The 16915-nt window shown below is 35.0% G+C and overlaps 1 protein-coding gene across 1 annotated transcript in view; it reads left to right on the top strand.

The window, feature by feature from the left end:
• Window positions 1-16915, top strand: part of COL9A1 (collagen type IX alpha 1 chain) — a 121040-nt gene that overhangs the window by 54912 nt on the left and 49213 nt on the right. Inside the window, exons 18-25 of the mRNA XM_044673743.1 lie at window positions 28-81; window positions 4341-4394; window positions 9631-9684; window positions 13243-13296; window positions 14564-14617; window positions 14773-14826; window positions 15026-15079; window positions 15680-15733. Coding sequence (XP_044529678.1) covers window positions 28-81; window positions 4341-4394; window positions 9631-9684; window positions 13243-13296; window positions 14564-14617; window positions 14773-14826; window positions 15026-15079; window positions 15680-15733 — 432 coding nt within the window. The remainder of the gene's footprint in view (window positions 1-27; window positions 82-4340; window positions 4395-9630; window positions 9685-13242; window positions 13297-14563; window positions 14618-14772; window positions 14827-15025; window positions 15080-15679; window positions 15734-16915) is intronic.

Below are 16915 nucleotides of genomic sequence, written 5' to 3'. Positions count from 1 at the left end.
ATAACAATTGTATTTTGTATTTGTTAGGGTCACAAAGGGGCAAAGGGAGAAATTGGGGAACCAGGAAGACAAGGTCACAAGGTAAGAAAAATAATATTTAGCTGGTAAATTGGCATTGAGAAGCAGTGATTAATACCAGTGTTGCCATTACTAAAGCTTGCAGTGCATTACCTTTCCTCCCTAAATACAGGGTCCTCACTGGCATACACTGACATTCTTGACCTGCCTCAATATGCTTAAAGTAGATCATTTACGAGAAGCACACTAAGCACGGTTTATATGTTTTTATTTACATTTTTCTTTTTATTTGTTGTCCGCTTTCTCTTTCCCAGGTGAATTGCATTCTTGTTGAGTTTCATTCCTTGACATTTCTGCCATTTCATCATTATTTAGCTAACTGCTTCATTCCTCCAAACAGCCATTTTTTTTGCAGGTGGGCAAGGAATTGATAGCATTAGCTAAAAGAGAGTTTCATAACGGGTTTTGAACTTGAGGGCTCCTCAGCTTTGGGCTGGAAATGTTTTTGCCTATCATACCTCTTTTTATTTTCTGTTCTCATTTTCGTATAGCCAAGTCTTAGAGTTAGGGGGAAGATCCCCAGGCAATTTGGTGGTGGTATAAATGATATGACTTTACTAACTTAACAGCAAGATGGCTATCTCATGAAATGCATTACCATAAATTGCACCTGATGTCCTTCCCAAAAGGAAAATCAGGTTAAAATCTAGAGAGGATTAAAAAACCTAACAAAAAACTAACTGCATCTTTGAATCTGCAAACATTCAATACCACCGCTAGTTGAGTGATATCTGATTTTCTATCTCCTTGGCTTCCATGGAGATAAAATAGAAGAGACTTATATTTATATAGCACATTATAATTTACAAGGAATTTTCCTTAGCACTGCTCTATGAAATAGGTTGTCCATGTATCATTGCTATGAGCTTCCTTACCATAGTATGGGGTAGTGGACAGAAAGGATTGAGGAAGACCCAAGTGTGAGCCTTTCTAATTTACTACTGAGGGGACTGAAACTCTAAGAGGTTTAGGAAGGGTCATATGGTTGGCAAGTGTCATAAAAACTCAGTTGTCTCACACTCTAAAAGAAAATGGCAAATGAGTCACTCTAAATCTAGGAAATTTAAACTTAGTTCAGTTCAAACTAGGATGATTTCATGAAAGAAAAATTGGAGGAATTTTCCTTGTCATGGAATAATAATGATAATGATGATAGTAATAATAGTGATGCCGATAGATACTGATATATATATATATATGTATATATATATATAATGTTTTAAGACTTGCAAAGACTTTTACATACATCATCCCACTTTATCTTCATGATAACCTGTGAGGTCACTGCAATTATTGTCCCCATTTTACAGATTAGGAGACCAAAGCTCCAAGTAGTTCGATGACTTACCTAGAACCACACAGTTATGTGATACAAGGTTCAAACTTAGATCTTCCTGATTCCAAGGTCATCACTCCAGCTACTATCTCAAATGAGATAAGCATTTAAAAGAGTATAAAAATGCTTGCTATTATATCATGCTATGACATGGTAGCTCTCATCATTTAACTCCTATTCTTAGAAATGGTAGACTTCTGGATTTGTGACAAATATATTCTTTTCTGGGTCCATTTTTTTCATCTTTAATTTTGTCTATTTATTTGGGATTAAAGGAAGGATTTGATGACAAATACCCATGCTTGGAAATAGCCATAAGAAGTATGCAGTTAGTAGTCTGTGAAAAGCCACAAATAATCTGTACTAATTAATTTCAGCTTCTGTCCTTTATTGCAAGAAGTTATGTTCAAATTAGGATTTTGACATAAAACCTCATGTTTCTGTAACCTCTACATAGCTGAGCTATTTGACTATCTGTAACTTAAAAGCTTTTAAGTTACAGATAATAAAATTTACTTTCCTTATTTCAAACATTCACCTTGTTTTAGGCATCGTGTGACCCTGAAAAGTTGTCTATTAAAGACAATATTTGCATACAGAATTATATGTATATGTATTTTTTTCTGTTGACTTCCTCTATCTTTGTAGACATTCGTTACCACAGAAGTGTTTTGGCCTTATGTGATATGCCATAAAAATCATGCTAACATTTTATATTGATATTTACCTTAGGGAGCATTTTTCCAGTCCTCTAGACTGTGTGCAAGTAATTCTCCCATAAAATTTCCTCAAGAAGTTTATCCAATACCTAACCAATTGGGATGACCTTGTGCAAATTCCATAAACCTCTCTGGAGAACTTGCCATGGGAAACAAAAATGAAAACAAACAAACAAACAAACAAAACTCCAAATGAAACAGCCTCAGCCTTTGCAGAGCTTACATTCTACAGAAGCATACATAGATTTAAATATACTTCACAGCTAATTAATTCCCTTTTCCTTTCAATTTCTTGCTGACTTCAGAATATTTGACATTTTAAGGAGAAGGGACTGGGTTGCATTTTCAGGTAATTAGTTGAAGTTCCCACCTGGAAGAATGTACAAAGATCTCTTCTTCCACCATTTCAGACAATGTAAGCAATCAATGACTGAAGAGCAAAGGGATTACCCTATCTTTACATGGGGTTATATTCAGTAAGTGCTTAAGGACCCTAAGGATCAAATAATTGATGACTAAGGGCTTCGGAGGCTTTTATTTGATGTTGGTGTTTGTACTGTTGACAGAGTTAAGAAGGAAGGCAGAAAATTGCTTTGTGGGTCCAGTGGGAGGCATTAGATATGCAAATTAACCTTTTATCAAATGCATAAATCTGAACATTTGCCAAGTGAAGATGCTAAAAGCAGGTTTATTTGTAAGGAACAGCTTTATCTGAATATCCACTTTATTGGGCTAAAATACCTTTAGTGTTTGAATTGCCCCATTGAGAATAATAGCTTAGACCAGCTGGCAATGCTGACCTGAAAATTGGCCAGTAAGGAAATATTTTAAATTGCTATTAAAATAGGATTCTTTCTGCCCTCCCCTGCCCCAACCCCATTGGTATAGGGACCTTCTGGTTGAGTTCAATTAACCTATGATGTGTGATCTCATGTCATCATCATCATCATCATCATCATCATCATCATCATCATCATCATCATCATCGTAATAGTGATAACAATAGTAATGAAGCATTTAAACAGTGCTTTAAGGGAATCAAATAAGATATCATAGATAAAAATGCTTATTTCATGATCTACAACCCCCTAGTTTTATTGATGATGAAGCTGAGGCACAGGGAACTTTGAGATTTCTCCCAATTCACACTGTGGGCATGAGAAATATAGCTAAGATTTTAATTTAGGTTCTCTGAGTCCAGGATCACTTTCTCTTTTCTTTGTTTTTATCTATTTAGTGGATTTGTAAAATAATAACTTTCAGATTTTTTTACTTTCCATTTTTTCCATTTTTTAATTGAGATCTAAAATTTGGAAGAAAAATAAACTAAGGAACAAAAATCCCCATCTACAAAGCACAAACTACTTTTGTTTGATTCTTCTTGCCCCTCACCCCCAGTGCTCTAAAGAGGAAATTATTTAGAGTTATGCAGACAACTGTTGCTCATCCATGTGTGTACTATCTATTTAGGGAATTATTCTTCACAATTCTTATGTACCCAACTGATGTCCTTTGCCAACACTATCTGAATTGCTTCCTTTTTCTAATCAGTTATTGGTACTTAGGGAATGGAATCTTAACATAATTAGGGAGTTAAATCATCTGCAAAAAATCTTATAATACATCCTTACACCAAATAGAAATGATTTTTGCATTAGACACTGCTTTAGGTTATCTGAATCACTTGTTCCTCTCCATTAACGGTGAGAGTTGGAATATGACTGTCATTTCCTTTGCAGAAATCTTTATCACTGCTAGACCTTGAGAGAAATGAAGGCGGATTATTCCTAACATGTAACAAAGGGACAATGAAAATAGAAATGAAGTTGAATTTCCTAAAGTATTTTTTAGGAAAAGCTATTAAAAGGAAAGAAACTCTTGTCAAATTGTGTCACTTTGTGGATTATTGCTAAGGAAAATGTGAAAGTTCAAGTTGTCTAAATTTATATTCTATAAGGAGTTCATTGAGAAAAGATTAATCACATGGAATTATTTGCTTGAATGTGACTCCCTATAGCTCCATGGAGGCAGAAGCCCAACAATCTCATTGGCAGGGACTTTGGTGGAACCTTCTCATAGTAATATTTTATCTTTGGATTATTTTAAGGCACAGACAAGCAGTTTTAAAAAATGTTAACTTAAACTAAATTGAGGATATTTTGTTTGTTTTTGCATGACATTTCTCAGTTTTTATTGTTGTTTTTTAGGGAGAAGAAGGTGACCAGGGAGAACTTGGAGAAGTTGGAGCTCAAGGACCTCCGGTAAAGTATTCTTTAAATGATCAATCAACTAGCATTTATCAATGCGTCAGGAAATATGCTAGGGAGTGAGAATACAGAGACAGAATTGAAATAGTCACTGTTCTTGTGGAACTTGTGTTGGGGAAGACATATCCATTTAAACAGGGTATACAAAATAAATACAAGAAAATTTTAAGGAAGGGCTCTAACATCTAGGAGAATCAGGAAAGACTTTAGGGAGAAAGAAGCCCTTGAACTGAACTTTGAAGGTAACTAAATATGGTAGGAAAAGAGGTGAGAGGGAATGCATTCTAGGCAGGAGGAAGAACTAAAGAAAAGATAGGAGGTGGGAGATGGAATGTCCTGGGTGAGGAACAGCAGAAGGCAATTGATGTAACTAATTATGTATATTTTGTTAATTGCTGTCTTTAAAAAATGTTTTAACATTTGTATAGTAAAATTTATAAATTGAGTTTAAAATCATGCAAATAAAAGACTTTGAGGTTCTCTTTCCCACACATTACCCCTACCCTACCTCCTTTTTTTTCACTTTTGCATGATTTTGGCAAACTACTTCTTTTGGAAAGATGGGATGAGCTCCAATATTGATTATGCATTGTAGTTGAGTTTTTCTTTTTTTAATTTTAAACCCTTAACTTCTGTGTATTGACTTATAGGTGAAAGATTGGTAAGGGTAGGCAACCGGGGTCAAGTGACTTGCCCAGGGTCACACAGCTGGGAAGTGCCTGAGGCCGGATTTGAACCTAGGACCTCCTGTCTCTAGGCCTGGCTCTCAATCCACTGAACTACCCAGCTGCCCCATGATTATGCATTGTAACTTATTTTTACATTTCATTCTTTATTTTTTCAAATGACAAGTATTTTAAAATTAATCAATTTCTCCTAGTACCCATAATAAGAAAATTTAAGAAAAAACACACTTTTCAAATAAACCTCCCTAAATATTCATACAATCCAACAAAACAGAATTTCACATTATACATCTAAAAATGTGTGTCTTTGCATTCAAAGTTCATTATGTAAAGAGACAAGTGGCATTTTGCATCTTACTTACTTTGGAATCATGATTTGTCACTGTGTTGATCAGAGATCTAAGTGTTTCGAAGTTGCTTTTCTCTATAATATCATTGTATAAATTGTACTCCTAGTTCTACTCACTTTGCTTTGCATCTCTTCATGAAGTTCCCAGTTTAATTTGAAATTGTCCATTTCATCATTTTCTTACACACAATAGTCTAGAATATCCATATTTCATAATTTGTTTAGCCATTTCCCAATGGGAAGACAACTTTTTGGTTTCCGGTTTTTGGTTATCATGAAAAGAATTGCTATAAATATTTTGTACATATAGATCTTTCCCCTTATCCTTTGATTTCTTGGGGACTAAAATAGTACCTACTACTATTATAGTGGTATAGCTGAGTCTATGAGTATCCACAGTATAGTAACTTTCTGGGCATAGTTATAAATTGTTTCCCAGAATGGCTTGACTAATTCACAGCTCTATCTGTTGTCCCACATTCTCTCAAATATTTGTCATTTTTCTTTTTTGTCTTCTCTGCCAGTCTTATAGGTGTATGTTGAACCTGATAGTTACTTTAATTTGCTTTTTTCTAATTATCAGAACACTTTTTTCATATGATTGTCAATAATTTAAATTTCTCCCTTTAAAATAAATTTGCCCTTCCTTTGGACTGTTTGTTCAATATCCTTTCACCTTTTATTCATTGGGGAATGGCTCTTAGTCTTTTAAATTTGAATCAGTTCATTAAGTAGCTTGGAAATGAGACCTTTATTAGAGAAATTAGTTGTGAAGATTTCCCCCCTAGATATCTGTTTCTCTTGTAATTTTATTTTATCTTGTGTGATCATCTCTTACTTGTTTAGTTATAAATTATTTCCCTATCAACAATAGATCTGAAATTTTGTAAAAAGGAAATTTAAGTGCCCTAAAGAATATTCACATAGCAAAAAAAGGGGTCCAACATATAGTCCACGCTTTAAAAACTATCCACTTGTTGTCCTTTGGCAATTACATGCCTCTTAAATATGGAGTAGGTGTAGAATCAGACTGATTAGTTTAGTTTTTTTTTTACCCAGCATATTATGATTCTAATTAGAACATTCTTAATTGCTGGCAATCATGCTTTTTAATAAAAAGGCATTCCCTTGAGTTTTAGCAGTTGGTTGCTCTAATATGCATAGTAAACTAATTTGGAATAACAGCATTCCTCTTTTCAAAGCATTATGCTATGCCAGATTGGTCAATTTGGGGGGAGCTAGAAGAGGGTGGAATTTGTACACCTTGTTTTTCCTGTTGGAATAAATAAACATAATTATAGGAGCAATAATTTCCAAATATTCATTGAACATGATGGTGTGCATACCATTATAGAAAAGACATAAAAAGCAAATACTGTTCTTGCTGTCAGGGAGAAAAATTTCTAAAAAAGCCAGGAATCCAAACTTTTTTTAATTTAAAAAAATTTTTTTTTGAAACCCTTATCTTCTGTCTTGAGCCAATACATAGCATTGGCTCCAAGGCAGAAGAGTGGTAAGGGCTAGGCAATGTGGGTCAAGTGACTTGCCCAGGGTCACACAGCTAGGAAGTGTCTGAGGCCAGATTTTAATTTAGGACCTCCCATCTCTAGGCCTGACTCTCAATCCACTGAGCTACCCAGCTGCCCCCAGGAATCCAAACTTTTGAAGTTGGAAGAAGTCGGACCACTTGCTCTACTTCTATACTTCAGTCACACTAGCCCAAGTCAGAGAGTTCTGCCAGTTTGGGACAAAGTATAGGAATATGCTAGAAGTCAGGCTAGAATAAATTGAATGGTGAAAGGGTAAGAAGGTGTTTCTGCCTCTCTCTTTTTTATTTTTTTTTTAATTTTATTTTGTTTATCTGTTTCTCTTGTAATTTTACTTTATCTTGTGTGATCATCTCTTACTTGTTTAGTTATAAATTATTTCCCTATCAACAATAGATCTGAAATTTTGTAAAAAGGAAATTTAAGTGCCCTAAAGCATGTTCACATAGCATTAAAATTAAAATTTTAAATTTTATTTTGAATATTTTCCCATAGTTACATGTTTCATGTTCTTTCCCTCTCCCCTAACCCCCCTAAACCCCTTTAGCTGACACACAATTCCACTGGGTTTTACATGTTATCATTGATTAAGACCTAATTCCATATTATTGATTGTTAGACTAGAGTTATCGTTTAGTGTCTACATCCCTAATAATATCCCATCATCCCATGTGTTCAAGCAGTTGTTTTTCTTCTGTGTTTCTCCTCCCACAGTTCTTCTTCTGAATGTGTTTAGTTTTCTTTCTCTTAAGTTCCTCAGCCTTGCTCTGAAGTCTTGCATTGCTACTAATAGAGAAGTCTGTTATGTTCGATTATACCTCAGTGTATCAGTCTCTGTGTACAATGTTCTCCCGGTTCTGCTCCTTTCGCTCTGCATCAATTCTGGGAGGTCTTTCCAGTTCGCCTGGAATTCCTCCAGTTCATTATTCCTTTGAGTATAATAGTATTCCATCACCAACAGATACCACAATTTGTTCAGCTTGCCTCTCTTTTTTAAATAAAGGATAATGCCAAAAGTCTTAGTGAAATTGTCAGTTATTAAAATTCATTAAAAGCTATTGAAATTTAAAACTACCCAAATTACTCCTGGAATACATACACACACACACACACACACACACACACATATATATATATCAGTGTTTAATAGAATATATTTGTTTCATGAACTTACTGTCTTGTCTAAACTCTAATGATGTTTTAAAACTGGATCTGCCATTTCAATGGTATAGGGAACTCCCAGTAAGCAAATTTCATTAATCCATGGAGCCATCATTTACTCTTCATCATATAGTTTTAGAGCATGACCCAAGACAGTTGAGGCAAAAAGAGTTGGTTTAATGAAAAAGGGTCACATATACTGCTGGAATATCTCTTAAATGAAAAAAATGGGACTCAGAAAAGTTAAAAGACTTTCCCAGTGTTACCTATATAATAAGTATGAGAACCGGGATTCAAACCCAGGTCCTCTGGCACAAAATCTAGCACTCTTTCTAACACTACCAGCTTCCTCTAGTTACAATATGTGATTTTGTAAGGATTTCTGTGTACTACTTCATGATTGCCTTTTGTTTCCTAATTCAGAATACCTTGCAATTGCCTGAACCAGAGAAATACCTTCTCCTATGTAGATGTAGATGTTTAGGAAATATCTGGTGTGGTGGCATATAGTCCATTCCTTGTTGAAATTCCTGCCACTTCTTTAAGAGCAATTCAAACTTCTACCTTTTCCCTAATTCTTGAGTTTATCCCATCACACACACACACACACACACACACACACACACACACACACACACACACAAAATCACTGACCAATGGATTTGGCTGCTGGTAATGTTAATAGGAAGCCTGAGATTTTTGTCTTTGGCATCATGAGTTGGAATTTGAAATCCATTTCTCCCATAGAAACAGTGATTATCTGTAATAGAAATAAAACTTTTAGTACTAGGCTTTAAGTACCATTATTATGGTTCACTGAAATCAAATGCATTGTTCTAGTTACTCATTTATCAAAAATCACTTTTTTTCCTCCTGTGGAAAAATCTATTCAAATTCCAAACAATTTAAATGCTAAAGAACTCTTAGAAGTCTTAGAACATTTGTCTTAAAAGACAAGCCTTTTGTCAATTTGGGCTGGAGTATGTAAATTTTGGTAATGTTTGTGAAAAAAAAAGTTACACCTCTGGTTGTTAATAATTATGCCAAGTTCTAGCTTAGGGAGCATATTTAAAGAACTTTTACTTTTCCAGGCTAAGGGAAATCTTTTTGAATTTTTTCTAAATGGTGATATTACCATTCACAAGTGTGCATTTTGGTTAAAAAATATTCTGCTTTTCTAATGTTTTAGCCTTGGTCAGCTCACAATTTGTCTTCTAATTCAGCATCAAAGCCATTCATTTTTGTGATTCAGATTTTAAAGTTTTTTCTTGTAGAGGCATATAAGTAGGGTGAAGGAGAGGCAGACAGACTGACAGAGCCAGGGGTGAGGTGGGGGAGAGAGAGAAAAAGACAGACAGACAGACAGATTTACCAACACATAGGCTACTTCAGAGAAAATATGAAGTAATGAAAAAATTATTTAATAAAATGTTTTTCAGTTAAATTTTATCTTTTTCTTTTTTCTTCCTTGTGAAAAAATTTTCTAGGGTCCTCAAGGCTTGAGAGGAATAACTGGCATAGTCGGTGCCAAGGGGGACAAAGTAAGATGATTATTTTATTTTTAAAATTTAAATAATTTAATATAAACAATGTGATGACCTATAATTTTTAGGTAAATATATGCATTTGTAATAGTAATAATAGTAGTAAAATAGTAATAATATGCATTTAAATGCATAAAATGGCATCCTAACTTTTAGTCACTTTAGGACTCCATCAGGATTCTTTTCTCATTCATTTTTCTTCTTATAGTCATATTTAGCATACATATTAGGCTTCTTTTTATGACTTTTTGCATAGCATTATTTCACAAAGGCCTTCTTAAGTTTCTTTGTTTTTATTACATTTGTTGGTATAAATTACTTTGTGAAAATCCATTGTTTGTTTATACTATGGCTTATTCAAATCATTTACCTATTATTGGATATATCAGTTATTTAAGATCATTGTTATTGACAGGATTATTTAAAACATTTTAATTCTTGTGTTTTATGGTCACTATAAATGATCTTTTGTAATCATTGTATGTGTGCTCAGTAGGCTATTCCCACCATTTTGTTTTAGGCTAGGAAATTCTTATGAATTCGACTGTAAATTTAACTCCAGTTACTGATTTTAAAAACAATGATTTTATTTAAATAAACATATAAATAAATGTGATTTAATGACAGAATGAGGTGGGTTGTCCAGCTCTTGTATATGAATTTATATTTATGTATGTTCCATGTTTGAAAGCATGTCTTCCTGGATCCAACCACAGCACCCTTCTCTTCTTCCTTGTCAACCACTCTACAATTCTGCCTCCAAAAACACATTAAGTGTTTTTCATTGTTGAAGTCACCTTCTTCCTATGGATCCTGTCATTTACATATTATTTCCTAATCCTATTCAAACTTTTAAGTTACTGATACCATCTTCCCCCTTTTGGATCCTAGCCATCTCATAAAAGAAATTATGTTTCATTGGGAAATTAATTACTATTAGGAATATAGGTTCTCAGAGATGTAAGGTACCTTAGATGTCATTAAGTCAAATCCCTTCATTTTCTTGATGAAGATAGACTGAAGGCCAGAGTAACTTGTCTCTAGTCTCAAGGCTATTTAGCAGCAAAGCTTGGATTTTTTCTTGTTAATATTTTTTATTTGAAAATTTCTTCCACTTGTAATTTTTTTGCAAAAAAAAATTGTCATTTGCATTAGTCTTTATCCAATTGTCCTTCAGGCAGAAATGCTCTTCTCATGAATTCTAGTACAGGAAGTATTTTTCTGTGGTCAGAGTTCCTCTCCTGTAATATTCAACTCATTTGGACTTAACAAGCATTTATTAAGCTTGAGCTAGACACTGTGGTAGGTGTTGGGGATCCAAAGAAAGAAGTGAGGTGCTCCCTACCCTTGAAGAGCTTACATTCTATAACAATTAAATAAAATGAATGATGAATTACAAGGGCTATTTCGTTATTCCAGTTAAGAGAACAGACATTTTATTCTTTTGTAATTCTTAAGGATGTGTGAATTTCATTATATGCTCGGTGCTTCAGATTCAATTGGTCTGGAACTACTTTTGAACTCTTTTAAAGCTGTTGCAAATTCTAATGCTCACCATGGCCTCTTCTTCCTGCTGCCTTTGATATCTGTCTATTCTTTTGTCTCTTTTTATGTTTTTTTTTTATCTCCCTAGTATAGCTGTGCCCATTAGATTAATTCTCTCTCTCTCTCTCTCCCTCTTTCCCTCCCCTCTCTCTGTCTCTCTCCATCTCTGTCTCTGTTTCTGTCTGTCTGCCTGTCTGTCTCCTCTCTCTCTTTCACCCTCCCTCCATTTCTCTCTGTCTCTGTCTCTGTCTCTCTGTCTCTGACTCTGTCTCTCTGTCTCTGTCTCTGTCTCTCTGTCTCTCTGTCTCCTTGTCTCTCTCTCTCTCTCTCTCTCTCTCTCTCACACACACACACACACACACACACACACACACAATACACACATGGGTCTGTTACCTTCGGCAAGAATTAAAGCTTTAAAATGGGAGCAGAAATTCCAAATTAAAGGACTTCAGGGGCATGCCTGAAATGGACCACATGCCTGAGATTCTGACTTCTGGTGTGATTTGAGGTTTTGGAATCTCAGAAATGCCTGCGAGCAACTGTGGCAACAGAAGCCAGAGCAGCTGCTATTGCATTGCCTATCAGGACTTGAATCACTATCAGATTTGCCCAGATGCTCTAGAAACTCTGGGAATGTGAAAACAGAAGCAGTTGTTATTTATATCTCAAAACTTGAAAAAAATTTCATTTGAATATATATCTTCATTCCTAGGCTCAAGTGGCATAGTAGATAGGGCACCAGGCTTAGAGTCAGGAAGACCTGAGTTCAAATATAGCTTCAGACACTTATTAGCTGTATGACCCTGGGCAAATCACTTAATCTCTGTTTGCCTTATTTTCCTCATCTGTAAAATGGGGATAATGATTGCACCTACCTTATAGGGGTTATTGTGAGGATCAGATGAATAATAATTGTACTTAGCACAGTCTCTGGAATGTAGAATTATATACATGTCAGCTATTATTATTATTGTTATTAAAGCTTTGACTGGATGACAATATAAACTGGCAAAAAAATCTTGAGGGCTCTATAAGTGTGTCAGTGCAAAGCAGTAGGATCATTCAAGTACTATTCCTAGTGTGAACTATAAATTAGGACTGATACATCAGTGTGCTAACTGCATACCTGTACACTCCTTAGTGCATGCCATTAGCCAGGGATTTTTAACTTGGGGTCTGTGAACTTTAAAAAAGTTATTTTGATAACTTAAAACAATATAATTGGTTCTTTGTAGTCCCTATGCATTTTACCTTCTGCATTTAAAACATCATCCTGAGAAGGAGTCCATGGGCTTCACCAGACTACCAGGAGTCACTGACACATGCCACAAAAATGAATAATTCTCATGTTAGAGGTAGGATACATGCAAGTCAATAAGAGACACTTCTTAGGCCTGATAACTTGCTGACTTACCAAGTAGGTAAGTTGGCCGTAAAGATATATTTTGGGGAAAAGGAAAATTACATTTCATTTCTTTTGAGAATATTTTTCATTTCTTTTATAACATTTTTTTTTCAATTTTATTATATTTCTAGTTCTGGATTCTCTCTCCTACTTTCCCTTCACACATTGAGAAAACAAGAAAAACAAAACTCTTTACAAATATGTACAGTTAAATTCAACAAATTCTTATATTCGCCATGTCACACCCCCAAATGCTTCAAACCACACTTGAGTCCATCATCTTTCTCTGAAGGTAGATAGTGTATTTATGATGAATCCTCTGGAATTGTGGTGCTGGTCGTGGTGTCCAGCAGAGTCCTGAAGCCTTTCACAATCACTTCTATTTACAGCACTTTTATTGCAGAAGTTGTTCTCCTGGTTCTGCTCCCTTCACTCTACATCAGTCCAGACACGTCTTTCTCGGTTTCTCTGAAATCATTCCTGACAGCACAATAGTGCTCTGTCACATTCGTGTTCACCAATTGGCCTTTCATTTCCGTGCTTTTTTTTTTTTTTCAGTGCAAGTTTTTGTGAGAAACTTGTTATCACTCACTATTTTGCAGGGTGCTCGTGGTCTCGATGGTGAGCCTGGACCTCAGGGTCTCCCCGGTGCACCGGTGAGTGGTTTTTCCTCTTTCTCACTCTTCAAATTTGGGGAACGTGTTGTTGTTTTGTTAATTAGAGCAGAAGGGATGGAACGATAGACTTCGTAATGGTTTTCCATGATTCAAAATCATATTAACCAACCAATATGCCTTTAGTAAGTGCCTACTGTCTGCTGGGAATTTGTGATGGACATTGGGAACACCAAGAGAGGAGTAAAATCACTTCTACCTTTTGTCTGACAAGTGGAGAGATCAGGCTCCTGTACAGATGTATTAAAATATCTATTTTGTCTGTGAGATCATTTGGGGGAAATACACTGTTGGTTAGAGAGGAGAATGGAAGGAAATAGAAGGACACTTAAGGATTCTAAGTGAAAGAGATGAGGAGGGAAATCTTTAATTTAATACGGATACAGGTTGATCTCTCACCATATTATAAAACATTTCGTAGTAAAAATAATATAGAGACAGACATATAGACTGGACTTGTGATTCTTCTGTTATGGGGAATTCCAGGAGAAGAAATCCTCTATTCCTGTATTGGTCTGCCTCTTTGCTGCAACTTAGTCTTAGAGAATTACCTAGAACTCTGAGAGGCTAAATGAGTGGCCAATGGCCAAGTTGCTTTTGTGTCAGGGGCAGCCCTTGAACCCAAGTTTTCTTGTCTTTAAACTTGCCTGTCTCTTTACTCTGCCAGATCATATATTAAAAAAAACCTGAGAATACTTGATTAGAATGATTTTCATGACTCCATGATAATCAATTGTTATTACTGTGCAAATAGTATGGTTAAAAGTCTAAAGAGTCTGAGGTTAATATTAATTTAATCAATTTTGAAAGTAACCAAAGCATTTGAAATGATACGGAGAAAAGATCTTTTTGCGAACCAGACTTTTCCCACAAAATAATGAATTTCTAAATATTTGGTCGACATTACTCAATGAATGTTGATGGTGTACAGATTTGGCACTAAGTTTAAGGTCGTTTGCAGTTTGGACCAAAAAGACATCCATTAGCACATACGTTATAGATCCCAGCTTGAAAATGTGGAAGGAGTCTGCCAAAAATGTGATCTTTCAGTTCAGTCAATGAGGAAGCATTAATAGCCAAGTCAATTTCATTTTATATCAATATTTCTTAAAATATTGATTCATTCCAGGGCAATGTGGAAAACACTGGGGACAAAATAGCAACTGCATTATGTAATGTGCATACTAATTTATTATTTTTTAAAAGACTGCAACCACTGCATTATTAATAAGAAATATGTTTCTTTCAGGGTGATCAAGGGCAGAGAGGACCACTAGGAGAAACAGGTCCCAAGGGTGACAGAGTGAGTCCAAAAACCCTTCAAATTCTGCATTCACAAAAATGTTCATTTCTATTATATATATAATAGATATATGGAACTAGAATAATTTTTTTGACAATATGATAAGATGTTTCTTGTGTATATACTTAAATGCCTTTTTTTTCTCCCCTATGTAGGGTGTTCAGGGTCCTAGAGGAATAAATGGTCTCCCGGGTCCCAAAGGAGAGAATGTATGTACTCATATGCAACCCTTTGCCAACTTAAAAATGTAATGTTAGCTATAATGATAATATTTTTGTTTTCATTATTATTATTTTAAAGCCCATATCTTTTAAAATAATTACTAAATTGTTTTGAATAGTTAACAAAGAGCTAAAGAAAGAAAGAGCCTATATTCCTAATTCCTGTATATGATTTTTATGTCTCCAGGGTCTGCCAGGGGTAGATGGCCGAGATGGAATCCCTGGAATGCCTGGATCAAAGGTAGGTAAATGCCTGTTATAATCTATGTGTAATTTAGTTGTTCTTTCTTTTAAAATTTAAATTAAATTAAAAAACTAACATTTAAATGTTGGTCATCATAACAAGTTTGTTTGGTTTCAGAAGCCCTGTAAAAATGAATTACCAAAAGTGAACAAAAAGGGGTGCAACTGCTGAGTGAATATGGTTATTGCCATATTCTTGGGTCCTATGACATTTTACATGTGGGTGTTATTTTACACGACTGCTCTGTGAATTTGTAGCATGTTTATTTCCTCTCATGTACATGACAGATAAAGACAAGGAAAGGGATTGGATCTGTGATTTCTGAAATCTTTAATCCTATAGGTAATACCTTCCAATGCTTGTTCTCTGCAATTTATAGTCACTGAGAGTTGCAAAGGAAACTGAGGGGTTGAAAGATTTAGGATTAGCCGAGTGCCAGAGGTAGGACTTGAAGCTACTTGGCTCTTTGGTCAACTTTCTACCCCCTATTCAACACTGTTTATTATACATAGAAAATGTACATTATTATTATCTTATAGGCGAAAAAATTATGTCTTAAGTAACATTTCATTTGGTAGTGTAAAAATTATTTTTCAGGGTGAACCTGGAAAACCTGGTCCTCCTGGTGATATTGGAAGGCAGGGGCTTCCTGTAAGTATCTAGTTCTTAAAATTCTAGTTAAATTAATAATTATATGTAAGGAAGATTTGAATAAGAATGTTTATCAATATGTATGATAATTACAACAGTGTAAATGAAAAGGACACCAATAAAAATGCTACGAAATAAAAATCATTAACCCTGGTTATTAAAGGAAAAATATGAAAATCTATCTCCCTCCTTTGTTTAGTAGGGGTCTATGGGAGTGTTGCATACAACACAGGATATGTTTTGGTTAATTTTGCTGAATTAAACATTTTTATTTCTTTGATATAAGAAACGACTATGTTAGGCTAGAGAGGCACACTGGGTCACAAAGGTTATGTGAAGTAAAAAATTAACCACTAAAGCAAAAATATTTATTCCTTTGTCGCATTTATCTTTAGTGACATTTAAATTCTCAAAGTTCAGATAAAGGTATATATGATTTTTTTCTGAAAGTATTCATGTAATTTTGTAAATTTGGAGTGGGTAGTTTCTTTAGAATGCTTTGATATTTAAAATTTCTACTTCAAAAAAGTTTATTTTTCATCACCTTACTGAGTTTTGTAGTCACTGTACCTCAGAGACCATTCCTTGACTTGAAGCATTCCAAAGAAGAATTATATGGGCTAGACAGTGTTGAAAGCAATGAGCTCTTTTATTTGGTGCATTTATGGGAAGTCAACATGTGGTTTAACTGGAAATACTTGCATCAATATACAAGGGATGGGAGGCAGGGTTAATATGGAAGGGATACTAGAGACACCCATTGGGATTGATATCTCAAAACCAAGGCAATTTTCTGGCTCCGCACACTTACACTAGGTCTGGTACCTCTGATTGGGGAGGGTATTGATGGGTTATAATCAGGAATGTTGCCATGGTGTCCAGTGAATGGTTGTCTTTAGGCCATGGCAGGAAAGAGTCCATAAGGGTCTTGATCTTCATTCCCCACTTCAGGATAGCTTGGAGATCGAGGCTACTCAAGTGTTTTATAATTGAAGGAAGGGTCCTTCCAAGGTGAATTTGGCTGATCTCCCACCTTTGACTTTGACTTTCCCACAGGTGTGAAGATGCCCATTAGAAAAAAAAAGTAAACTGGACATTTTTGGATTGAAAGGTTCTAAGAATAGAAGTTTCTTCATATGAGAACTTCCAGAGGAGGAGCAGAAAAGAAAGTGCAGGATATCA

Source organism: Gracilinanus agilis, chromosome 4 (assembly GCF_016433145.1).
Source record: "Gracilinanus agilis isolate LMUSP501 chromosome 4, AgileGrace, whole genome shotgun sequence".
Taxonomy (NCBI): Eukaryota; Metazoa; Chordata; class Mammalia; order Didelphimorphia; family Didelphidae; genus Gracilinanus; species Gracilinanus agilis.
Note: the sequence above shows the minus strand (reverse complement) of the source record. Positions and strands in the feature narration are given on the sequence as shown.